The following is a 23,929-nucleotide window of genomic DNA, read 5'->3' on the forward strand; positions in this document are numbered from 1 at the left end:
TGGCCAGTCCTGGGGCTTGGACGGCCTGAGCACTGTCCCTGGCTTCTTCTTGCTCAAGGCTAGCACTCTGCCACTTGAGCCACAGCGCCACTTCTGGCCATTTTCTGTATATGTGGTGCTGGGGAATCGAACCCAGGGCCTCATGTATATGAGGCAGGCACTCTTGCCACTAGGCCATATCCCCAGCCCAGAATTTTAAACTTCTGAGACTCCCATTCAAAGTACTTCTTGAGCTATGATCAAGACACAAAAATGACAGAAGGCTATAACACCAAGCCACGATGTGTCTGCTCATATCAGAAAGGGGAAAAGGGAGAGATATGAAACAGAGCCCAGACTTGGAGCTTCTGGTCTACCCAGACTTTTACAATTGCTCTCAGTTTGCCACTGAAGATGAAAACATTAAGAAAGAATTAAATAGAACAGGTGAAGAGGTGAGCAGACCACAAAGCCCCACTGACCCAGAAGCATCCTGACCGTGCTAAGCACCCCACAACCACTGGCTGTGCTAAGCATCTCAATACTACTGACCATGCTAACACCCCACTACCACTGACCACACTAACACCACACTTCCAACAGTTCTGAGGCCAAAAGGAGACGGGCTTTGACAACCACCACCTGACATGTGAAAGCTAAGCCAAGCCAAGCACAGTCCAGTGAGAGGCTGGTGAAGGCCTCTACCACTGATGGGCTCTGTAATGACTCAGGGTTGCTGCTGCAGGGCCTCCTAGACCCATCTTCTCTCTTACCTGACATTTTTCAGCATGTACAATACTTCTGATGGCAAGTGAGAATTCTTCACATCAAACTCTGTGAGATCAGCCTCCAAAAGGGAGGGTGGGGGCTCCTTGGGCTGCAAGGTGGGGTACTCCTTCTTGAATCGGAGAATCCTATGAAGCAGAGACAAATTCAACTTGAGCAAGATCCAAAGGGATCTTAAACCAGTGCCCTGAGTTCTCCAAAGCTCTGGGCAGCTTCATCTTTGCCGAGTAGGGAAAGTCTGGGCAGTGTGTGAATCCTCTGACCTCACAGTACCCACCCCCAATACCTCTTGGCCAAAGACAGCACCTTGGTCCTCTTCCTGTACCGCTGCCGGGTTGCAGCTGTATTCCCAACCAGTGAGTGTGGGAGTGTGGTCACCTGAGGAGCCAAGAGAGAGGACAAGCTGCTTATCTGGGGACCAGAAGGGTTCCGCCCCCAGCCTGCCCATGGGCTTCCACTGTCCTGGTAGCAGCCCTGGGGTTCACTGCACCAACACCCACTTAGCTACTCCCTGAGTGGGACACTGCCACCACAGCACAGGGAGGACCAGTGTGGACCCAGAACAGCACAAAGCCACACACATCCACAGCATCAAAGGAGACAAGCATTCAGAGTTCTGTGGCTCCATGCCTGATGTTTCTGCAAAACTTAGGAGTGGTGATGGGGAGGCCAGGAGGAACCCTCCATGGCAAAGCTGGCCATAGGCAAACAAGAGCTCAACTTAGCCTGCTTGCTCATTACCAGATGTGAACCCCAATGCAAAGTAGATCAGGATCTGTGGGGTTTTTGGTTTGGGGGTTGGGTTTTTTTTGTTTGTTTGTTTGTTATTTTGTGGGTCATGAGGCTTGAACTCAGGGCTCGGGTGCTGTCCCTGAGCTTTTTTTGCTCAAGGCTAGAGGTCTACCACTTGAGCCACAGCTCTTCTGGTTTTCTGGTGGTTAACTGGAGGTAAGGGTCTCAAGGACTTTTTCTGACTGGGCTGCCTTCAAACTGCAATCCTCAGATCTCAGCCTCCTGAGTAGCTAGGATTATAGGCATGAGCTATCAGCACCTGGCTAGGATCTGTGTTTTGAAGGTTCCAGAACTACCATAGGTACTGAAAAGTGGGCCACATAGCTTTCACCAAAGGGAAATGTCTTCGTTAGTGACTTGCAGCCCCACATTCCCCAGAGGATTAGTCTCCTTCAGTAGATCAACTTCGGGAATCCTGACAGAGAACAAACCTCAGGGCAGAGGCTCTCAGACCCCCCCACCTTGTCCCCAGAAAAGAGTAGCTATCCATCCTCTTTTCTTGTTAACACACACAACTGTACTGCTGAGAGCCCAGGGACCTTCTGTTCTGGCGCTTGTGGAAGCAGGCTCAGGTACTTCAAGCCAGATGCCCACCCCTGATGTCATTCTGCACAAGTCCTCCCCAAACTGATATCCAGGCCAGGTGGGTTTGGCTAGGGGAGACTAGTAACACTTAGCATGACTTACAACATCCCCCAAATCCTTCATCCAGAAGCAGAGGCCATAGAACACGAGGAGAAGTAGCTACAGGGACCAAGGGCTCAGAAACCTGGCAAACATCAGGTCCCCATCCTACAGAGGCCAGCTCAGGAGGAAGCCTGGGTGCAACCCATGTCCTGTGTGTATGTTACCTTCCTCATGATCTTCCGGCCATAAAACATCACCTTGTCCCTCTTCCGAAATCTGTACTGAGGGGTGGACTGGGCTTGTCCTGTGAGAAGAGGGAAGGGATGCTGTGAGGTGACAGGTCTGTGAGCTCAGCCATGAGTGGGTACATGGTAAACTTTGCTGGAGCTAAAGTAAAGTGCAGTGCAAGGTCCTGAGTTCCATCCTCAGCACTGCAAATAAATATAAAGTGCAGGTCATGGAAAGGAAGTATAATAAGCTGGGTTCTTGATTGACTCATCTCAGTTGAGGGAGGAATCTCTCTTCTACTGCATCCTAACTTCGGACAATGGGGCAGAAACAGCTATGGACAGACTGAGAACCTCAGCCTGAACCCAAACAGGCCACCAGATTCCAGCAAATCTAGATGCCTTGAAGTCAGGCACCAGGAGTTCAAAACACCTTACAGGACACACACACAACCATCCGCCCTCTCCCCAGGGTCCCAAACAAGATACTCACGGATTCCATTAACCTTTCTGTACACAAAAAAGATGGCAATGCCAGCAAAGGTCAGGGCCAGGAGTGCTCCAACTGCAATCCCCATAAGCTGGGCAGGACAGAAGACAGTGCAGCTTCAGCCCAGCAACTACAACTTCAAGCCCACCAGGGTCCACCCCCAGAAAACCCGTATTTTGTTACCATCGTGGACTGTGAATGCTCTTCCAGGAACTGAAGCCCCCACGAACACAGGGTGGTGCCCAGACAGAAGCCAGCCTAAGAAAAGAGCAGTATGTGGGCAGAGCACTCGCCTGGCTTCCCAGCCTGACTTTGATCAGGGTATGAGGGATAAGGAACTAAGGAAGAAGTCAGCAATGTTGGAAATTCCAGAGAAGCAATTTTTACAAGTTACTAAGCTCAATCCCACTGCAAGACACACAAAGAGAGCAACATGCCACTAAGGTCATCAGTCCCACTGCAAGGACACTGAGGGAGCAGAAACCCTGAGGAGGCTGTGAGGCTCCCTAGGCCTGCGTTCAGTTTAATCCCAGCTGCTTGGAAAGAAGAAGCAGGAGTATCACTGGAGCCCAGGAGCTGAAGGCCAGCCTAAGCCCCACACCAAGACTCAGTCTCAAAAGGTAAAAATGAAACCAAGTGCCAGTGGTTCATATCTGCAATCCTAACAACTGTGATCTAAAGATTGCACTTTAAAGCCAGCCTAGGTAGGGAAGTCCATGAGACTCTTATCTCCAATTAACCATCAAAAAGCCAGAAGTGGGGCTGGGAATGTAGCTTAGTGGTGGAGTGCTTGCCTAGTATGCATGAAGCCCTGGGTTCAATTCCTCAGTACCACATACACAGAAAAAGCTGGAAGTGGCACTGTGGCTCAAGTGATAGAGCACTAGCCTTGGGCACAAGGAGATTCAGTGACAGCACCCAGGCCCTGAGTTCAAGCCCCCCAGGACTGGGAAAAAACAACAACCAGAAATGGAGCGCCATGGCTCAAGTGGTATAGTGTTACCTTGAGAGAGAAAAAAAGCTCAGGGGCAGTGCACCAGCCCTGAGTTCAAGCCCCAGTACCACACACACACACACACACACACACACACACACACACACACACATACACACACACATACAGTTAAAAAAAAAAACACACAAGGGAGAAATCAACTGGATTTTGAAGACATCCAATACCAACAGTGTAAATGCCATAGAAGAAATATCTGAGAAGTCTGCTTGTCCCATCATTCCAAAGAAGTCCATGGGCCAGCTCCATTGGCAAGAGGGAGGGGGAGAAAGAGGGCTAGGGGGGCTGGGAATATGGCCTAGTGGCAAGAGTGCTTGCCTCCTACACATGAAGCTCTTGGTTTGATTCCCCAGCACCACATATATGGAAAATGGCCAGAAGGGGCGCTGTGGCTCAAGTGGCAGAGTGCTAGCCTTGAGCAGGAAGAAGCCAGGGATGGTGCTCAGGCCCTGAGTCCAAGGCCCAGGACTGGCCAAATAAAAAAAAAAGAAAGAGGGCTAGGGGCAGGGAGGTGAGTGAGGGGCCAAGGAAGAAAGCTGGCCTATTCCCCAGAAGCCCTTCAGATGGCCTTTAGACAGGCTGGCTTCAGATACAGCTATCCAACACACTCAAGCTCAAGGACATTGCATTAGTGACCCAGAAAACACAATCCCATAAGCGTGGCTTAAATATAGTTGAGACTCCCTTAAGAACAAAGCCTCCTTCAGTGACTTCATCCCTGTGAGTGCCACAGAGAGTAAACTAAGACAGCTACAATTTCACAAAGCAATACCATCCTATGAACCCTCACACATGTGAACTGTGTTGTCAACAATGCCATTGTGCAATATGTGGACTGGTGCTTGAGAACTGAGGCACCCAGCCTCCTTCCCATTCTGTCTGCCTCAGCTCTCAAGAAATTACATGTACACACTCTAACCACACCTTGCATTTCCAAGTGTGTTCCTCTGTCCCTAGGCAGTCATATAACCCAAGGGTAGGCCTATGTACACAGTTATTGACATGAGGCATCTCAGATTTTTCTGGCCAGTGTTGGACTGTGAAAAGGAACCTAAGCAAAGCAAGCAGACTCATGGGGAAATAGGAAGTAACAATTGCAACTTTAAGAAAAAAAAAACACTCTCCACACTGTGAAATACTGATGGCTGTCTAGCAACAAGCGTCAGAGCTCTGAAAAGATGAGATCAAAGCTATCACTCCACACTCCGAATCTTCAAGAAGTTCTGCCGGGGGCATGTGGTACACACCAGTAATCCCAAAACAGAGACGGAGGGAGGGGGGGTCACAAGTGGAGGACAGTCTAGGCTATATAACGAATCTCTGTCCCAAAACAATAATAATAAGAGGAAGAAGGAAGGCGAGAACCCTTCTCTTCACCCAGTGAGGGTCCTCCGGGCCTGTTCTCACCGACCCAGGGCGCGCTCACCGGGGGGCAGACACCGTCCTCCTCTGGCATGGCCGAAAGCACGACAGCCCAGGAGGCCCGGGTTCTACCGGCGGGGAGGGCAGGACGGCGCGGCTCCGGCCGTCCCAGTTCTTTCGCCGCAGACGGCGTCTCGGTGGAAGGAGGCCCGCGGGCTCCGCGCCCGGAACCGCTGTCCCGCGTCGCCTGCTCCTCACGGTCGCGCGTAAACAGCCCTCACCGAGCCCGGCGCCCGTCCAGCCTCGGGCTCCCCTCCCGGGTTGCTCGGCCGGGGCCTGCCGGGGCCTCCAGCGGCCGCCTGGAAACAGAGCGGAGCAGAGAGGGTGACGGCCGGAACCCGGCACGGCGGGCGAAGGTACGGAGGAGGCACCGAGGGAGAGGCGGCCAGCGAACCCGCCCGGGCGTGCCGAAGGCCGGAGGCCTCAGCCCGGAGCGCGGTGGGAGGCGTGGCCGCCGGGGAGGGCGGGGGGAGGCGTGGCCTCAGCGGGGAGGGCGGCGGTAGGCGTGGCCGGTGGGCGGCGTGGCCTCCCGGAGGACCTCAGCGGGCCGGTCACGAAGGAGGCGTGGCCACCAAGGGGCGGTCCCAACCTGAAGCGGACGGAGCTGAGGTTGGCACGTGGGCAGAGCTGAGGGTCGGTGTGCCGGGACCACAAGAGAACGTAGGGGTGCGCGCTACGCCCTGGCGTGGTGTACACTGCGGGTCACTGACCGGGCCATCGGCAGACCACCAGGCACGGCCTGAGGTGCAGCTGCCGCGCCCGTCGTGGCGCACGTGAGAAGAGACCGTTAGGCCGGAGCCAGCCTCCCCGCGGCGCACGGAAACGAGTGCCTCCGCTCGCATTCCTGACGCCCCGAGGCTCTGCACGCATTGGCTGAGCCCCTGGAGTCCCGCCCCCTCGCAGTGCGGCCTTCCGCCGGAAGTGCTCCGGTGTCGCCGAGTGGCGCGGCGCTCAGTCCCGGAATTCGAGCCGTCCGCAGCCGAGAGGGAGCGCCGGGCTGCAGGCCGAGCTAGAGCCACTGCCCAGGTCAGTCCGCTTCTTGTGGCGCCGCTTTCGCCCCACCCGTCCTTGTGGTTCTCCCCACCCCGACCCTCGCTGCCCGCCTGTGAGCCGTCTCCTTCCGCAGGGCGCAGCATGGGCTTCCTGACGGCAGTGACGCAGGGCCTGGTGCGCGGCGCCGACCGAATGAGCCGGTGGACGAGCAAGCGCGGGCCGCGCACCTTCTACAAGAGCCGGGGAGCCAAGAGAACCGGCATCCTCGCCCCCGGTCGCAAGTTCGTGCAGATAAAGGAAATGGTGCCAGAATTTGTGGTTCCAGATTTGACTGGCTTCAAGCTCAAGCCTTACGTGAATTACCGCACCCCCGCTGGCACGGAGACGCCGCTGACTGCCCGGGCGCTCTTCCTGGAAGCAGTTGCACCTGCTATCGAAAAGGACTTTAAAGAAGGCACTTTCGATCCCGACCACCTTGAGAAGTACGGCTTTGAGCCCACACAGGAAGGCAAACTCTTCCAGCTGTATCCCAAGAATTTCCCACGCTAGAAAGCTCAGTAACCGCAGGCTTGTCGCCACCGGGGTCCATACTAACCCAGCCTCAGATCACCAGTTTCTGGGGAAGTATGGGGCAGTCTCTTCTTGCTTATTAAAGGCCTTTGGTACCCTGTACAGTGCGTCTAGAATATGGTCATTGAAAGTGTATCTCAAGGCTGGGCTTAGTGGCACACACCTGTAATCACATAGGAGGCATATGTGGGAAGATGGAAGTCTGAAGTGGATCAGGACCTAAGTGTGAAATCTCCCCCAAAAATAACCAAAGCAGAGGCTGGGGATGTGGTTTAGTGGTAGAGTGCTTGCCTAGCATGCATGAAGCCCTGGGTTCGATTTCTCAGTAGCACATACACAGAAAAAGCCAAAAATGGCGCTTTGGCTCACGTAGTAGAGCCAAAGCTTTGAGCAAAAGAAGCCCAGGGACAGGCCTTGGTTTAAAGCTCCAGAACTGGCAAAAAACAGTAATAACCAAAGCAAAAAGGCTTGAGTGTGGCTCATGTGGCAAAGCACTTGCCTAGCTTACACAGCTCTGGAAGTCAAGTCTGGGAGCATGCTACTGGTAAGCACACAAACCAGTCAATAGTTGACATTTCAAAGAAACAATCAGCCAGGTGTCAATGGCTCACACCTATAATCCTAGCTACTCAGGAGGCCAAGATCTGAGGATCTCTGTTGGAAGCCAGCCAGAACAGGAAAATGAGACTTTTTTTTTCTTTTTGGCTCAAGGCTAGCATTCAACCAGGAGCCACAGCACCACTTCCAGCCTTTTCTGTTTATGTGGTGCTAAGCAATCAAACCCAGGGCTCCATGCATGCTAGGATCTCCAATAAACTACTCAGAAGAAGCTGGAAGTGGTTCCATGGCTCAAGTGGTAGACCCATAGCCTTGGGCAAAAGATGCTTAGGGATGGTGCCCGGGCCCTGATTTCAAGCCCAGGACTGGCAAAAAGAAGAGAAAAAAAAAAAGCAACAGCCTATTTCAAACAGCAGGTGCTGGGCTGGGAATATGGCCTAGTGGCAAGAGTGCTTGCCTTCAACAGCAGGTGCTTTTGGCCAGGTGAAAGGGAAATGTTTTGTGTGTCCTGAAACTTGAACTCTCGGCCAGGGTGCCTTCCCTGAGCTCCTTTTGCTCAAGGGTAGTGCAACCACAACGCCACTTCTGGCTTTTTCTGTGGTTCATTGGAGATAAGAGTGTCGTGGACTTTTTTTCTGCCTAGACTGGCTTTGAACCAGGATCCTCAGATCTCAGCCTCCTGAATAGCTAGAATTACAGGCTTGAGCTATCAGTACCCATCAGGGAAATGTGTTTGTTTTGGTGGGGGGGGGGGTTGAGGGGAGGGGAGGAGGGGGGAGTATCAGGGCTTGAAATCAGGGCCTCAGGCTTCCTTGGCTAAATCTGGAGGGTTGTGGTTCAGAGCAGTTCCAAACATAAAGGCTGCTAGACTCCATCTCCAAAATAACAAAAAGTCAGGCTGGAGGTGTGGCATAATCAGAGTACTAGTCCAAGGAACATGCAAACCTAGTAAGCTTAAGGCTCTGAACTGAATCATCAGTACTGGCAAGAAAGAGAGGCTGCACAGGCAGTTGGTACTTTCATACCTAATCTATGCCTATTTCTCCGTCCCTCAAATGGGTGTTGGAATTCATGCTTAGCTGACCCTTAACTTTGTCCCTCATACAAAATGTAGAGGATAGATTTACAAGGATATAATTTAAAATAAGTGGGCCACTAGGTAGAAAATTGTCATTTTAGCAGAAAACTGTGTTGTAGACGATCTGACCTATGTTAGCATGTTTGGTTGGTATCATGAAACAAGACTGGGGTGGGAGGGGTGCCGGTGCCGGTAGAGCACTACCATGTGCTAGGCTTGGGATTTAAACTCCTACACAGAAAGGGAAACAAGAAAGGAAGGGGCTAGAACTGCATGTTTTCTAAATGTCTGTGTCCTGCTGAAGATCTGACAGATTGAACAGTAGGATAAAACAGGCATCTGTGATTCGTGCCTTGAAATCCTAGCTACTCAGGAGGCTGAGGGTTGAGGTTGGGAGAAACAGACTGACAAATCTGTAATTAACCAGCAAAAAGCAGGAACTGAAGGTGTGGCTCAAGTGATAAAAGTGCTAGCCAGGAGTGAAAAAACCCAGTGAGATCCCAAGTACCAACACACACAAAGTGACTAGAATAGGTATGCACCTCCTTTTATTCTACACATGAAGGATCTTGTCCTTTTTTAAATTACTTTAGGGATAGGAGTGTAGCTCAGTGGCAGAGCATTTTTACCTATCATGCTTGAAGCCCTAGACTCCATTCCCAATACCAAAGAAACTCCAGCACCCCCCCCCCAAACTACAACAATTATTTTTCATGTTACAAATAAAAAGAATTTAATACAAACAGTTGCTTAAACACATGAGGGGCTGAAAGTCAAAATATACCTTACAAATATGACAGTTACATGGTTGGGAAATACCATTCCACTGCCAGGTACAATTAAAGTCCATTCCCAAAGGCCCAGCAGGAAGGGCTGGCACCAAGCCAGGCAGTATAGCTGGGAAGAGTCTTTGTACCTCAGACTCAGCTCACCTCCCACTTCCAGAGGTGGAGAACATGATCATAAAAGGAGCAAGTGGCCAGGAGGTGGATGTCAAAATTTTCCCCTTCGGGGTAGAGGTCCAAGTCAAAAATCCTGGAAGCAGTGTGCTGCTGGCAGCCACTGCCACTTTGGTCTACTGTGTCCACTCTTCGTTCAAAGGAGGGTGTTAGTAGTCCACTTGCAACCCGGCTGTAGGCCTGGTCTGCCATTCTGGTGCCCATGTCGCATGGTGGAAAGGTGCAGAGTTTGGGCTGCGTGGGTTGGAGGAGCGAGGACCAGTCAGCCCCATACACCAGTGAATTGGGCAACGTGTGAGACACCAACACTGTCACTTCCTGCTTCTCCTCTGGAGCAAGAGACATAAAAAGAAACACAACAACCATTCCCAATGATGGCCTCCATCCACCTCCAAAGGGAGACTCCATTAAAAAAAAAAATGTTCACTGGGCAGCTAGCACATCTGCAGAAGAATCACTAGGACAAGGACATGTGGGCAGAGAAGAAACCATACATGTGTCTCACAATGTATACCTCAGGACAAAAGCTAGAGCTGTAGAAACAAATGTGGGGAATATTTCTCTAAGCTGGAAAACTTGGCAAAATCTTCAGAGGAAGATATACCTCCAGATTTGAAGCTAGAGAAAAAAGGAGTCAGCCCGATAGGAAGCTACCAGAACCAAAGAAAAGATAGCATGTGTGTGGTAGAGGCCAAGGCCATGGAGCTTGTGAGCTGGCGGGCCTGGCTGCAGTGGACAGTGAGTGCCTCAAGGTTGGATGGTTCAAAGCATACAGTTCCCTATGTCCTGAGGAAGATTGCAGTAAGTTTATTGCCAGCAAGTTCCAAATGCAGTTTGGAGGGTGGTGGCAGGGCCAGAAAGAAGCCTGCATAGCATTCCAACAGTGCATAGCCACAACATGGCACTGTAACCTGTGTGGCCAAACCTGGGCAGGACACAGCTGGACAAGAACAGTTCAGGGGGCTGGGGATATGGCCTAGTGGCAAGAGTGCTCACCTCGTATACATGAAGCCCTGGGTTCGATTCCCCAGCACCACATATACAGAAAAAGGCCAGAAGTGGCGCTGTGGCTCAAGTGGCAGAGTGCTAGCCTTGAGCAAAAGGAAGCCAGGGACAGTGCTCAGCCCCTGAGTCCAAGGCCCAGGACTGGCCAAAAAAAAAAAGAAAAAAGAAAATAAAACTTAGTAAAAAAAAAAAAAAAAAAGAACAGTTCAGGATTGAGGAGGAAATGAGCTGTGATGCTTGCTTGCTTAGAAGACTACTGCTACTAGCAGTATCCGGGCTTCAAGTAAGAAGGGTTGTGTGCATGTACAAGAAGCAAGGTAAAGGTGCAGCCATTCGTAAGACCAGGCTAAATCCCACAGATGCTCAGAACTGAGGAGTTTTTGTTGGAACTGAGGTATGGTGGCACTTGAGACTTTGTGCTTGCTAAGCTTGCTGACTCAGTTGGCTCTCTACTACTTAAGCCATGCCCCTAGCCCTGCTTTTTGCTGGTTATTTTGGAGACAAGAGTCAACAGACTTTCCTACCCAGGTTGGCTTCAACTGTGATTCTATAGCTCTCAGTCTCATGAGTTGTATAGCCTCCTGATGATTACGGGCATAAGCAGATACCTGGCTGAGATTTGTATTTAAATGATTCAAGAAGCCACTGGAGGAGTCGGCACACATGATGGTGGTTTTTAAAAGGTCACTGCTGCCAGTGACTTATACCTGCAATCCTAGCTGCTCAGGAGTCTAGTACTCTACCACTTGAGATAAGTCTTATGGACTTTCCTGTCCCACTTGGCTTCAAATCATCATCTTCAGTTCCCAGCCTTCTCAGTAGCTAGGATTATAGGTGTGAGCCACCTATACCTGGCTAAGACAGTAGTTTTTTTAAAAGTGAGGTCTGGCTCTGACACAGTCAAAGGCAGAGGCAAGGTCTGGGTGTGGCCTGTAAGTGCTTGGAGGTTGGGCAGACTTCTTGCCTAGAGACCTGCTGTGCACCCCTACTCACCTACGGCCCTCTGGCAGTTGAGGATCTTGAAGCCACTGTGCATGCAGGCTGCCAGAAGAAGGTAGTGGTGCACTGGGTGCCACTTGAGCCTCCACACCCCGCCCTGCACAGGCCTGTCAGCAAACGGCTGAGTCATGTTCCGAGTGTCCCACAGTAGAATGTGCTCATCATAGCTGGAACATCCAACCAGTGGTATGCAGAAGAGTCAGTGCTCACTTCCTCAAGGCCCGTCAGCGGCAGGGAACACCTCCCAGGAATCCATCCTACTCACGCTTGCAGACATGGGCCCCTTTTCAGACCCAGCTACCTGCACTATGGGTTGAGAGCTACAAACAGACCATCAGAATCCCCATGGAGAGAAAGTGGCAAGATAGAAGTACTGGAGAATGAAGACTTATAGGACTCACCTTCCTGTAGCCAGAATATGCTCCTTATGGGGGTTGCTCTGGATGCTACATACACCCATGGAGTGTCTGCAGGCAAAGGGTGGCATCTGAGGGCAAAGTACTGGGGAGGGAACCAGGAGGGCCAAACCCAAGCCAAATACCTCTTGCTGGTAAAGACAGATGTGCCAGAAGTCCTGGTGTCCCAGACTTTGAGAAGACCATCATCCCCCCCTGTATGGACACAGAGAAGCCCATCACCAGTGGCACTGATGACAGCAATGGCATTTCTCAGCATGTCCCACATGCTTTCAGTTTGCTACTGAGCAGAAAAGCTCTAGAAAGAACACCAGGAAAGGTCACTACTGCGCCCTGTCTTCAGGCTGAGGAGGGCTTAGGGAGAAAGGGAAATCGATGGGCTATGGCTGTGCCTGCAGTAAGAAAAAGGGAATAACTGGAAGTGGTCAGGCATCGGACTCCCTAATAAATGATAGAGACTGCAGGTCAAACCTGGCCATGCTGCCTTCAAAGGGCTCCAGAAACGGAGCCTCAACTGCCCAGAGCCAGAGTGGCCATATCCAACATCCCTGCCCAGGAACAACATAAAGGAAGCAGTAGACATGAGAACTCCAGAAGGTTCTGGAAGCTTGAAAACACTCCAATGGGCTATAAACAAAGTATACCCCTTATAGCCTTAAAATAAAAAAGACCCCCATATTCATTTTAGAAGAACTGAAGGATAGTCACTAATTGAGTACTTGGTATCCTGATCAACAACCAGTCTTGGAAGAAATGCAACAGCAAGACATAGGGTAAATGGTGGTATCCTGCTGGGAGAAGAAAGGCTTGAGAAAAAAAGGAAAGATAAAGGCTTCATAAAGGCTCATGCCTGTATACAATCCTAGCTACTCAGGAGGCTCAGATCTGGGGATTACAGTTCAAAGCCAGACTGAGTGGGAAATTCTGTGAGACTCTGACCTCCAATTAACCACCAGAAAACCAGAAGTGGAGCTGTGGCACAAAATGGTAGAGCACTAGATTTCAGCAAAAGAGCTCAAGGCATGCCCAGGCCCTGAGTTCAAGTCCCATGACCAACAAAAAAAAAAGGGAAAAAAAGAGAGATTTTAATGCGGGGAAAGAGGAACCCTTCTCCACTGTTGGTGGGAGTGCAAATTAGTACAACCACTTTGGAGAACAGTGTGGGGGGTTCCTCAAAAAGCTCGGCATAGACATACCCTATGACCCAGCCATACCACTCCTAGGCATCTATCTTGTACAACAGGTCTCAAGATATCAAAAAGACATCTGCCCATCCACGTTTATCGCTGCAAAATTCACAATAGCCAAAATATGGAAACAACCTAGATGCCCCTCTACAGATGAATGGATCCAAAGAATGTGGTACCTATACACAATGGAATACTACATAGCGATTAGAAATGATAAAATATTGGTATTCGCAGGGAAATGGTCAGAACTTGAACAAATAATGTTGAGCGAGACAAGCCTAGAATACAGAGAACAAAGGGGCATGGTCTCAATATATGACTGTTAGGGGGGGTGGGGGGGACACAGTAGAGACCAGATCTGTGAAACAAAAAACTTCTTGTCAAATGGTATTTCCACAGGTTTAGGTCAGCGACCTTACATTATGTATCTAAAACCAAACAACTACTAAACATAAAAGGTCTAAAATAGATCTCTCAGTGGACCACAATAGCGCAACAGCTATGTATATATGATCATATAAGAGAAGGAAAAGCAAACTCTATTGTTGACGTTATATTTAAAGTTCTTGGTGAATTTCCTTTGGCATATGCCACGTGGCTATGGTATATGATTTTGGTACACTGGGTATTGTATATATGCCTACCTGATCTAGGGAAGGGAAAGAAAAACGAAGGTGTAAGATATCACAAGAAATGTACTCACTGCCCTATTATGTAACTGTACCCCTTTTGCACAACACCTTGTCAACAACATTTAATTAATTTTTTTAAAAAAGAGAGACTTTAGAGAAGGGCCCACATGGAGGCTAAAAGAACAAAGGAAAAGACTCTCTACTTCACTACCAACCACAATCACCTATCTACTCAACCACCATCTATTATCTACCATCTTCCATCCACCTATCCATCATTCATCCATCACCCACTACCATCCATCCATCTAACTTCTACCCCTATCTACCCATTCAATAGGTATTTACTGAAGATACACTATGGACCCCTGTAACAGCTACTTGGGAGTTGGAGATCAGGAAGATAATGAATAGTTCGAAGCCAGCTTGGGCAAAAAGTTAGTAGTGAGACTTCATCTCAACTAACAAGTTGGACATGGTGGGATGCAGCTATGATTCCAACTACATGGGAAACATAGTGGGAGGACTGCAGTCTGAGGCCAGCCCCAGGTAAACACATGAGACCCTATTGGAAAAATAACTAAAGCTGGGGGTATGGCTAAAGTAGTAGAGTGCTTGCCTAGCAAGTACAAGACTCTGAGTTCCATATATGTTAGAAAACATCACTCTCTGCTTAATATCCTGAAATAACTCATTTTCACTGTGAATAGAAGCCAGAGTCCTTCCTGTAACCTGGGACCTGATCCTGTTGCCTCTGACCTCAACCCCTTCAATTCCCTGAACATGTTAGCTGCCCTGCTACCTGACCAGACCCACTTGTGCTATGTGGATGCTGCCCACCAGCCTGGCACTGCCAAAAGGCAATCACCATACCTACCCCAGCATAGCTCTTCTATCCTCTTTCCAAACCACTGTCACTTCTGACATACTGTGAAATTTCCTCATTATACATTATGCTTCAAATTTATTTTCCATCTCCCTCGATTCAGTATAAGAAAACAGGAATGTGTTTCTTCATTGATCTATCCCTATCACCTAGAACAGAATTTAACACAAAACACTTGGAAAGGGAATATGGCCTAGTGGCAAGAGTGCTTGCCTCATATACATGAAGCCCTGGGTTCAATTCCCCAGCACCATATATATATGTGGCCAGAAGTGGCGCTGTGGCTCAAGTGGCAGAGTACTACCCTTGAGCAAAAAGAAGCCAGGGACAGTGCTCAGGCCCTGAGTCCAAGGCCCAGGACTGGCAAAAAACAAACAAACAAAAAAAAACACAACACTTGGAAAGTACTTGCTGAATGAATGGATTAGTTCTGAGGTATTCACAACACTGCCCTACCACAAACTCGATTTGAATTTGCTATAACTCAAGGCAAAACCAATACTGAGATCATTCAAGGGGCTGATAGCACACAACATAGATAAGGAAAGAACCATGCCTCAGGGGGAAAATAGTAAGCATTAAATTCATAATCATAGTGGGTTATGGTGGCTCATGCCTATAATCCTAGCTACTAAAGAGGCTGAGATCTGAGAATCCTAGTTTGAAGCCAGCCTGGGCAGGAAAGTCCATGTAACTCTTATCTCCAGCTAACTACCAGAAAACCAGAAGTGGAGCTGTGGCTCAAAGTGGTACAGTGCTAGCCTTGAGCAGAAAAGGTCAGGGACAGTGCCCAGACCCCAAGTTCAAGCCCCTATGATGGGAGGGAGGGAGGGGAGGGGGGGAAACACTAATAATTAGGATGAGAGGAGGATGCCATATGAACAATGACAGGGAGCCAGAGGCATTACTCAAATAAGCAGAGACTCTGCCTATACAACGCAAGGCCTGGGCTGGGAATGTGGCTTAGTGGTACATTGCTTGCCTAGCATGCGTGAAGCCCTGGGTTCAATTCCTCAGTACCACATAAAAACAAAAAAAGCATGGGGCTGGGAATATAGCCTAGTGGCAAGAGAGCTCGTCTCGTATACATGAAGCCCTGGGTTCGATTCCCCAACACCACATATATAGAAAACGGCCAGAAGTGGCGCTGTGGCTCAAGTGGCAGAGTGCTAGCCTTGAGCAAAAAGGAAGCCAGGGACAGTGCTCAGGCCCTGAGTTCAAGCCCCAGGACTGGCCAAAAAAAAAAAAAAAAGCTGGAAGTGGTGCTGTGGTTCAAGTGGTAGAGTGCTAGCCTCAAGCAAAAGAAGCTCAGAGATAGTGCCCAGGCCCTGAGTTCAAGCCCAGGACTGGCAAAAAAAAAAAGGGGGGGGGCTGGGAATATGGCCCAGTGGCAAGAGTGCTTGGCTCCTATAAATGAAGCCCTGGGTTCGATTCCCCAGCACTACATATATAGAAAACAGCCAGAATGGCGCTGTGGCTCAAGTGGTAGAGTGCTAGCCCTGAGCAAAAAGAAGCCAGGGACAGTGCTCAGGCCCAGAGTTCAGTCCCCAGGACTGGCAAAAAAATAAAATAAATAAAACAAAATAAAATAAAATAAAAAGATATAGGTCAAGCCTGGCATTGGTGACTCACACCTGTAATCCTTGTTACTCAGGAGGCTGAGATCTGAGAATCGCTGTGCGAAGCCAGGCAGGCAGGGAAATCTATGAAGGTCCTCTCCAATTAACCACCAAAACAAAAACAAAATAAAAATGCCAGAAGTAGTTGTGGCTCAAGTGGTAGAGCATTAACCTTAAGTAAAAAAGCCCAGGGACAGACCCCAAGTTCTGAGTTACACACACACACACACACACACACACACACACACACACACACACACACACAAGAAAGATAAAAGAAAAAAATGGTTGTTTCTAGAATACACTAATTGGAGTGAGGAAAATAACAACAGAAAGCAATAGTGGCTCACAGCTATAATCCTAGCTACTCAGGAAGCTGAGATCTGAGGACTGGGGTCCAAAACCAGCCCAGGCAGTTAAGTCTGTAAAACTCCACCTAACTACTAGAAACTGGAAGTGAGGCTGTGGCTCAAACTGGTAGAGTGCAAGCCTTGGGCAAAAAAAGCTCAGGGACAGCACCCAGGCCCTGAGTTCAAGGCCCAGGAATGACCAAAAAAACACAAACATCTAGACAGAAGTCAGTGGAAAACTACACATTTCTGGGTAATGGGAAAAAGGCAAGCAAAGTAGAAGGAAGGGATTCCAAGGGACAGAGAGTATCATAATGAGCCAAGGAAAGGGAGGTGAGGCATGCTGGCTGAATGGGCTGAAAAGCAGCTCCAGACAAAGGTTTAAGTGTCTGCTGAACTGAGAGCCATGGCAATCAACAAAGACCTTGGCAAGAGCAGCTGAGTGTACGAGCCTGGAAAATGGGATAAGATCACATAGTGTTTTGACTGCCCAACCAAATGTGATTGCATTTCAGGTGAGACATGGGCCAATCCAAAGAAGTTCAAAGGTCCTGTTCAAGCACCAGCATAGCAAAAACAAAAAGTGGGAATGCTAGCTGTTCATGACTCACACCTGTTATCCTAGCTGCTCAGGAGGCTGAGAGCTGAGGACAGAGGTTAGAAGCCAGCCCAGGCAGAGAAGACTAGGGAGACTTATCTCCATTTAACCACCAAAAAGCCAGAAGTGAAGCTGTGGCCCAAGTGGTAGCATGCCAGACTTGAGTGAAAAAACTAAGGGACAGCACCCAGGCCCTGAGTTCAATGAGCCCCAGGACCAGCACACACTGACACAGACAGACACAGACACACACACACACAGACACACACACACAGACACACAGACACACACACACACACACACACACGGAACTAGAAGCCTGTTATTTTGGATTCTATCCACTTTAGTGTTGAGGGGAGGGATTGTTTTCTTTTCTTTTCTTTTTTGCCAGTCCTGGGCCTTAAACTCAGGGCCTGAGCACTGTCCCTGACTTCTTTTTTGCTCAAGGCTAGCACTCTGCCACTTGAGCCACAGTGCCACTTCTGGCCATTTTGTATATATGTGGTACTGAGGAATTGAACCCAGGGCTTCACGTACAGGAGACAAGCACTGTTGCCACTAGGCCATATTCCCAGCCCACAACAGATTATTTCTTTATGCCAAACCAGGACAGAAATGACAGAACTTGGCAGCTCTTCTGTCCAGAGCCCAAGCCTGGCTCACTAGCCAGCTCCACTTGAGAGCAAAGCTGCCCAAACTGTCAGTTATGTCCATTTCTCATTTCCGCATCAGCATCCCCAAAGTACAAATCATTCAAAAGACCAAGAAATTCATCTATTTTGATGTTCCCTTTCCTTTTGGAAGAAAAGCTATATCCAACAAGGCATAAACTTGCAATCTAATATGACTAAGTCAGTAGACAGACTGCAAGTCAGGATTCCACACTAGAAGCATCATGGGCACAGGGTGGTCCCGCAGGGTACTTGTCCTTACACATTCCAACCGGCTCTGCTGAGAGCCTGTAGTAACTTCCTGAAGAGGACAGAGTTCCAGCCAAAGCTGCTGGCCCAGAGGCGCATACTCCACTGAGAGTCACCCAGAAGTACTGCCTTGCCCATTGTCTCTCAAAACTCCTCCCTTAGTGCCTAGGCCGTACAATGCCCCAACCAACAAAAAAGATTTTCCTTTGAAGCCAGGCACTAGCAGCTCATGCCTGTAATCCCAGCAGTAGTCCCAGAGGTTGAGATCTAGAGGACTGAGGTTCCAAAGCCAACCTAGAAAAAAAAAGTTTGTGAAACTTCATATCCAATTTGTCAGCCAAATTCTAGACTGGATCTATGGCTCAAGTATTAAAATGCCAGTGGGGGGAGAAAAAAAACAGAGAAGGGGCACAGGCCCTGAGTTCAAGCTTCAGTACCAGCACAAAACAAGTAGGTCTTCCTCTGGAGACAATTGTGGCAATGTCCAATAGAGGAATACTGACCTGAATATACAATTTCCGTTTGCCAATAATTGAAAGCAGCAACCCAGGCCTCAAAGTGATGGGCTTGCCATGAGGCTACTCGGTGTAGTTCAGATCCTGCTTCATTCACCGTCAGGAGGTGCAGCTGCCCCTTGGAGTCACTGCTGATGATTTTCAAGGGCTGGTCACTGACCCTAGACACAGGGAGCCAATGAAGAGCCTATTAAACTCTACTTATCACACACACCCCTCTCTCTTTCTACCAGTCTCAGAGCCTGGGCACTGTTCCTGAGCATTTTACTCAAGGCTAGCACTCTACCATTTGGGCCACAGCGCCACTTTTGACTTTCTGTTTATGTGGTGCTGGGGAATCGAACCCAGGGCTTCATGCATGCTCGGCAAGCACTCTACCACTTGAGCCATATACCTAGTCCCCACCTTCTCTTTTTTTGAGACCAGTCTCAGTGTATAGTCAGTATAGTGAGACAGGCAGCATGGAACTTGCGATCCTCCTGCCTTGGCTTCCCAAAAGCTGGAATTACCATGTATGCCACCACACTCAGGTCTTACTACCCTCTCCTGTTCCCAAACATGTCCTAGGAGAGATGCTTCATATGTGAGAGGCTTCTCTATTTATGTGCCAAAGGCCCAAACTATCATTTAATTTATCACAGAAATTAGTGTTAGCTTCTCTTGATGAAAACATTATCACCATTTATGGTGATATGCTAGGATTTTCTGTTAGGATTAGTAACAGTCCGTCCCAGTTTAAGGAATTAAGGCTTGCAGAAGAAGGATGTAATTCTCTCTGGTGTGGAAACAAGAACTGTTCCTTAGGGCCCCTGACCAAGCCTGGTCTCCTTACCTTCCAGATTTCCCAGTGGACCAATCCAGGGACAAGGCCAAACACTGCTCCCCCAAGGCAAGGCTGGATATTGGCTGTAGGATATAACTGCTCTTCTGCTGGAGAGAATGAAACTCCTTGTCCAAGCAGACCTGTTCCCTCAGTGACTTTAGGCACAAGCAAGGAGTGGCAGCTACTAGCAAGCTATTTTGTTTGTTTGTTTAGAGACAGGGTCTGGCTGTGCTACCCAGGCCAGTCTGGAATTTACATGCTCAAGAATTTCTCTCAGGGCTATGGCCTAGTGGCAAGAGTGCTTGCCTCGTATACACAAAGCCCTGGGTTCGATTCCCCAGCACCACATATGTAGAAAATGGCCAGAAACTTACTGTTTCAACAAACCAGAAGACAAGTGATTGTATATGAATTAATAAAAGGCATAAACTAAAAAAAAAAAAAAAAAGAATTCCTCTCACTTCAGTCTTCTGAGTTACTGAAACTGGCAGGCATGTGTGGTTGGTTTGGGGTTTGGGTTTTTTGTTGTTTTTTTGTGCATGCTAGGCAAGCAGTCTGCCAATGACTAACACTAAACCGCCTGCCCTGTTCTAAACATTGAGTAGGATCTGAAGATGTACAGGAGCTCACACCTGAGGACTCTGTCATGTACATGACCTTGGGGCAAAGAGGCTCTCAGCTTAGCCTCTGTACACCTACAATCTTCAACTACCCCTGCAGGCTCCAGCACTGCTGCTGACAGAGCCCCTAGGGATCTTGTTTTGGTTTGGTTTTTTGCCAGTCCTGGGGCTTGAACTCAGGGCCTAAGCACTGTCCCTGGCTTCTTTTTGCTCAAGGCTAGCACTCTACCACTTGAGCCACAGTGCCACTTCTGGCTTTTTCTATATATGTGGTGCTGAGGAATGGAACCCAGGGCTTCACGTATACGAGGCGAGCACTACCACTAGGCCATATTCCCAGCCCCACCCCTAGGGATCTTGACATACTTATTCTGTCCCCAGAGTTGGGGACATCTGTTTTCCATTTCCAAAACCACAATAGCCATTAAAATGCTACCTCTTGAAAATGCCAAGCAAGAACTCAAAAGCTCAGACTATAAGTGTATCAAGCCCTACTACCAAAACATACACACTCACACTACTTCTCTTACAGATTTACAGAGCTTTCACCTCTATAATAACAATAAAGTAAATTAATTTTTTTTTTTTTTTGGCCAGTCCTGGGCCTTGGACTCAAGGCCTGAGCACTGTCCCTGGCTTCCTTTTATGCTCAAGGCTAGCACTCTGCCACTTGAGCCACAGCGCCACTTCTGGCCATTTTCTGTATATGTGGTGCTGAGGAATTGAACCCAGGGCCTCATGTATACGAGGCAAGCTCTCTTGCCACTAGGCCATATTCCCAGCCCCAAGTAAATTAATTTTTAAAAAAGGATTCATGGAGTTTTATTACCTAAACAACCCAGAGAGCACTTGACTCCATCTGCAGGACAGAGAAAGGACCAAAGTCCTTGCTTAGGCATTTGTGCTCCTGTCTTAAAACCTGGTCCTTGGGTCCAATCTTCCTTAGACACTCCTTTCTCCATTTCTAGGACAAAGCTAACTTAAAGCAAGACACTTTCTACACAGGCTCTCAAGTGCCATAAATCAATGCCTGCTGAACCTATGCTCTGGCCTCTATGAGTGTCCCTGCCTCCTATTAGGACAAGATCTGTGGACTGTTGATGTCACTCCACTACAGAAGAGTTCTGTTTCCCTCTCTCCCACAATAAAAGACTGTTTTGCAAAAGCATTGTAGAGAATCACTGTATGACACTTGGGGGAGAGTAATCACATAGGAAACATATATTCTCCCAATACTCAAGAGAAATAACATTTTCACCTGGGGAATTCACTACTGTTCTTAACCCCAGCATCAACTCAGGTCATGCTTGCCCTACTTTTCTATAGAACCCTAAAACCTATCAAGAGGTGACAATAGCAGCTTATTATGACAGCCCTTTTTCTGGAATAAATGAAGCAAGCTCCTTTCACCAGAACCCTGTATGGTTTAAAACAGACATCATGCTTTTTTAGAACTCTTAAGACACAGCCCACTATTGTAGAGACCATTCTAAGGAACAGAAGCACACTCCCTGCGACCCCCAACACTCCCCACTCAGGTCTCTTTCCCACCATGCAGCCTAGCCCATCATCACTGACCTCAGATCCTACCAGGCGGAGCAACTCTATAGATCCATTGGCATTTGCCACTCCTAGAAGAGGATGGCCACTCACCCGGATGTGGCACCTGAGGAGAGAACTCACATATGAGGATACAGGATGCTCAAAGGAGTATCATGCAGGCAAGTGATTTATTACTTATTTCTCAGCTGCAAAAGCATGTTAGAAGACATGATTTTGTTCCCAAACAATGGGTTCTCCAGCTTATAAAATCAGAGCTCTTTTACCACTTCCCAGACTGATTTTGACCTTAGGCTGGGAAATTGACCAGGGAGATGTTGTGCCCAAGTGAAGTGCCTTCTGCCTGCCAAGAGATGGGTGGGACAGCAGAGAGTGTGATCCAGAGTTCAGTTATTTCCTGTGTCTTGAAGGTCCTCAGGCATCAGGCTCCCCTGATTAAGTGAACAGAAGCTCATGGCAAATTCCGAAGTGAAGTTACCAAAATCGTACCATTTCATGTCCAGGATTGCAGAAGTCTCTCTTCTTTGGACCTCAACCAGGGGCGTCCCAGAGCTGTCCTCATTAAAACTAAACAGGTAGAGACAACCTAAACGAACTTGAGGTTGGTCAAGGTCCAGTCCACCCTACAAAACATAGTCTCTGATTACCTTAATAGATCCTGGATACCCTAGGGATGGGCAAATTTAGGAAACAAAAAGGTGGCCCAAGACTGTCAGGGGAGTTCTGTGTTTAGAAACAGAAGCCCTAAACTTAAGAACAGAGTCTCCTTACTGGCATGTGATCAATGAGCAGGGGAGCTCTCCAGTACCCAGAGTAGAAAGCTCCACCAGGACCGGTAAGGCCAGGGGAACTGTTTGGAAGGTGCAGAGCTGCCTGAGCCCGCAGTTCCAGGGACAGCGTTCAAGTCCTAGTTCCGACGCTGGCAACGCCAGACCTGGTCCTGAGGCATCCTTTGCCATCACTGTAGACCCCAACTGCGTCAACCTCGGGATGTTTCTTGGGACTCCCTGTCCGGTCCGCCCCCCATGCCTCCTTCCTAAGTCCCGCCCCACCCCTCCTCCCAAGCCCGCTAAACTCACCATTCCTCCCAGGTCCCCGCTCACAGCCCACCACAAACCTGGCTCTCAGGACCCGCAGGCAAGTCCTCCGGCCTGCATAGCTGGTAGGTGCCGCAGGCCAGCAGGCGCTGGCAGCCATCCAAAGGGCACCACTCCACGGTGTCCGCAGTGAATTCGGTGTCCACGACCTGCAGCGCCCGCACGCGGCTGCCTGCCATCCACCCGGAAAGACACAGCCTCGCTCTAGCCCCCCACTCTCCCGCGCCACACGCTGCGCTGCCCTCCCTCCCGAAACTGGGCGGGACTTCCGGCCAGCATCAGCATTCTGAACACCCAATCGCGGCCTGCTTCCGGACCCCACGTGTCCAGCTCACCCGCCCCAGAGTGTCCTGGGACTGCTGCAGGTGTGGACGGCGGGGGATGGGCCGAGTCAAGTTAAGAGAGCCTTATCAGAAGCAGAAAATTTCTGTGCACCAGAAGTCTTGAGGAAAGCAGATTTTACACGCACGCGCGTCGTATTTTAAACCATGTATTCCCCACTCCCCAAGATTTCATCTTTAGAAATTGAGTTTTCAGAGGTCAAGATGGGCTTTGTGAGTGTACCCTCATCTACTTATGACTTGTTTTTATAGTAAGAGCACGGCACACCTATAATCCTAACTTCTCAGGAGGCTGAGTTCTGATGATCACGGTCCCAAGCCAGCCCAATTATCTCCAATAAACTTTAAAAAAAAAAAAAAAAGCTGGGTGGGTACTGGTGGCTCACACCTATAATGATGCTAGCAGCTCAGGAGGCTGAAAGCTGAGGAACAGGGTTGGAAGTCAGCCTGGCAGGAAAGTCCAGGAGACTCTCCAATAAGCAACTCAAAAAAAGGCAGAAGGGGTGCTCTGACTCAAAAGCTCAGGGACAGTGCCCACGCCATGAGTTCAAGCACCAGGACACCAATAAAGTGGGAGAGGAACAGGGCAGCTACAGAGGCTAGACCATGTGATAAATGGAAGCCTAACCTACAAACCCAGGAGAATCCCAGATGCTGAAGACTGGCTGGAGGTATAGAAAAAGGTCTTTGTATCTGTGCAGGAAGTGACCCTGGCAGCAACTGAGACTCCTGGCTTCCAGTACCATGAGACAATTCCATACATAGCCTTTTTCAGGCAATGTAGTTTGTACCAAGTACTTGCTCGGGAGCAGCTACAGGAAGTTAGGTTGAAGCAGAAATTCACTTGCTACCTGGGTGTCCAGCA

General features: G+C 49.1%; 3 protein-coding genes across 14 annotated transcripts in view; 1 reads left to right on the top strand and 2 right to left on the bottom strand.

Moving 5' to 3' along the window:
• The window catches only part of Pnpla7 (patatin like phospholipase domain containing 7), an 87,680-nt gene extending 81,928 nt beyond the window's left edge, over window positions 1–5,752 (bottom strand). For 4 of the 9 annotated variants that reach the window (XR_007211039.1, XM_048346944.1, XM_048346954.1 and 1 more), the window contains exons 1-6: window positions 5,340–5,751; window positions 3,085–3,159; window positions 2,905–2,992; window positions 2,409–2,488; window positions 1,052–1,143; window positions 753–893 (exon numbers count right to left, since the gene is read on the bottom strand). Coding sequence is in view for 7 of the 9 variants with exons in the window: in XM_048346944.1 (XP_048202901.1) it covers window positions 753–893; window positions 1,052–1,143; window positions 2,409–2,488; window positions 2,905–2,992; window positions 3,085–3,159; window positions 5,340–5,369 (506 nt within the window). In the remaining 2 variants the exon portion in view is untranslated. Of the gene's footprint in view, window positions 1–752; window positions 894–1,051; window positions 1,144–2,408; window positions 2,489–2,904; window positions 2,993–3,084; window positions 3,160–5,339 lie in introns of all 9 variants that reach the window. The other 5 variants (XM_048346922.1, XM_048346930.1, XM_048346913.1 and 2 more) reach the window with 2 other exon arrangements.
• A 474-nt stretch (window positions 5,753–6,226) lies between these two features.
• On the top strand, window positions 6,227–6,998 carry Mrpl41 (mitochondrial ribosomal protein L41). Its single transcript, XM_048347018.1, has 2 exons — window positions 6,227–6,361; window positions 6,462–6,998. Exon 2 carries the CDS (start codon window positions 6,470–6,472, stop codon window positions 6,875–6,877), a length of 408 nt encoding a protein of 135 aa, XP_048202975.1. The 5' UTR covers window positions 6,227–6,361; window positions 6,462–6,469; the 3' UTR covers window positions 6,878–6,998.
• Window positions 6,999–9,070: 2,072 nt separating this feature from the next.
• Window positions 9,071–22,978, bottom strand: Dph7 (diphthamide biosynthesis 7). Of its 4 annotated transcripts, none has more exons than XM_048347046.1 (9): window positions 22,744–22,978; window positions 22,116–22,249; window positions 21,657–21,732; window positions 19,456–19,553; window positions 18,612–18,784; window positions 12,039–12,108; window positions 11,899–11,964; window positions 11,492–11,664; window positions 9,071–9,822 (listed from the first exon to the last, which is right to left on the bottom strand). In XM_048347046.1, the coding sequence occupies exons 1-9, from the start codon at window positions 22,900–22,902 to the stop codon at window positions 9,458–9,460; spliced, it is 1,314 nt and encodes a 437-aa protein (XP_048203003.1). In that variant the 5' UTR covers window positions 22,903–22,978; the 3' UTR covers window positions 9,071–9,457. The 4 variants fall into 4 exon arrangements, with proteins under 4 accessions (XP_048203003.1, XP_048202994.1, XP_048202986.1 ...); XM_048347037.1 differs by having other exon boundaries at window positions 19,456–19,550; window positions 21,645–21,732; XM_048347029.1 differs by having other exon boundaries at window positions 21,645–21,732.
• Window positions 22,979–23,929: the final 951 nt, after the last annotated feature.

Source organism: Perognathus longimembris, chromosome 1, assembly GCF_023159225.1.
Source record: "Perognathus longimembris pacificus isolate PPM17 chromosome 1, ASM2315922v1, whole genome shotgun sequence".
In the NCBI taxonomy this organism is placed as follows: Eukaryota; Metazoa; Chordata; class Mammalia; order Rodentia; family Heteromyidae; genus Perognathus; species Perognathus longimembris.

Coding starts and splice junctions, on each gene's coding strand:
- Mrpl41 (XM_048347018.1), top strand. CDS start 6,470: ATGGGCTTCCTGACGGCAGTGACGCAGGGCCTGGTGCGCGGCGCCGAC.
- Dph7 (XM_048347029.1), bottom strand. CDS start 22,902: ATGGCAGGCAGCCGCGTGCGGGCGCTGCAGGTCGTGGACACCGAATTC. Junction 19,554..21,644: donor TCCGCCTGGTAGGATCTGAG/GTCAGTGATGAT, acceptor CATTCTCTCCAG/CAGAAGAGCAGTTATATCCT. Junction 18,785..19,455: donor TCCACTGGGAAATCTGGAAG/GTAAGGAGACCA, acceptor CCCTGTGTCTAG/GGTCAGTGACCAGCCCTTGA.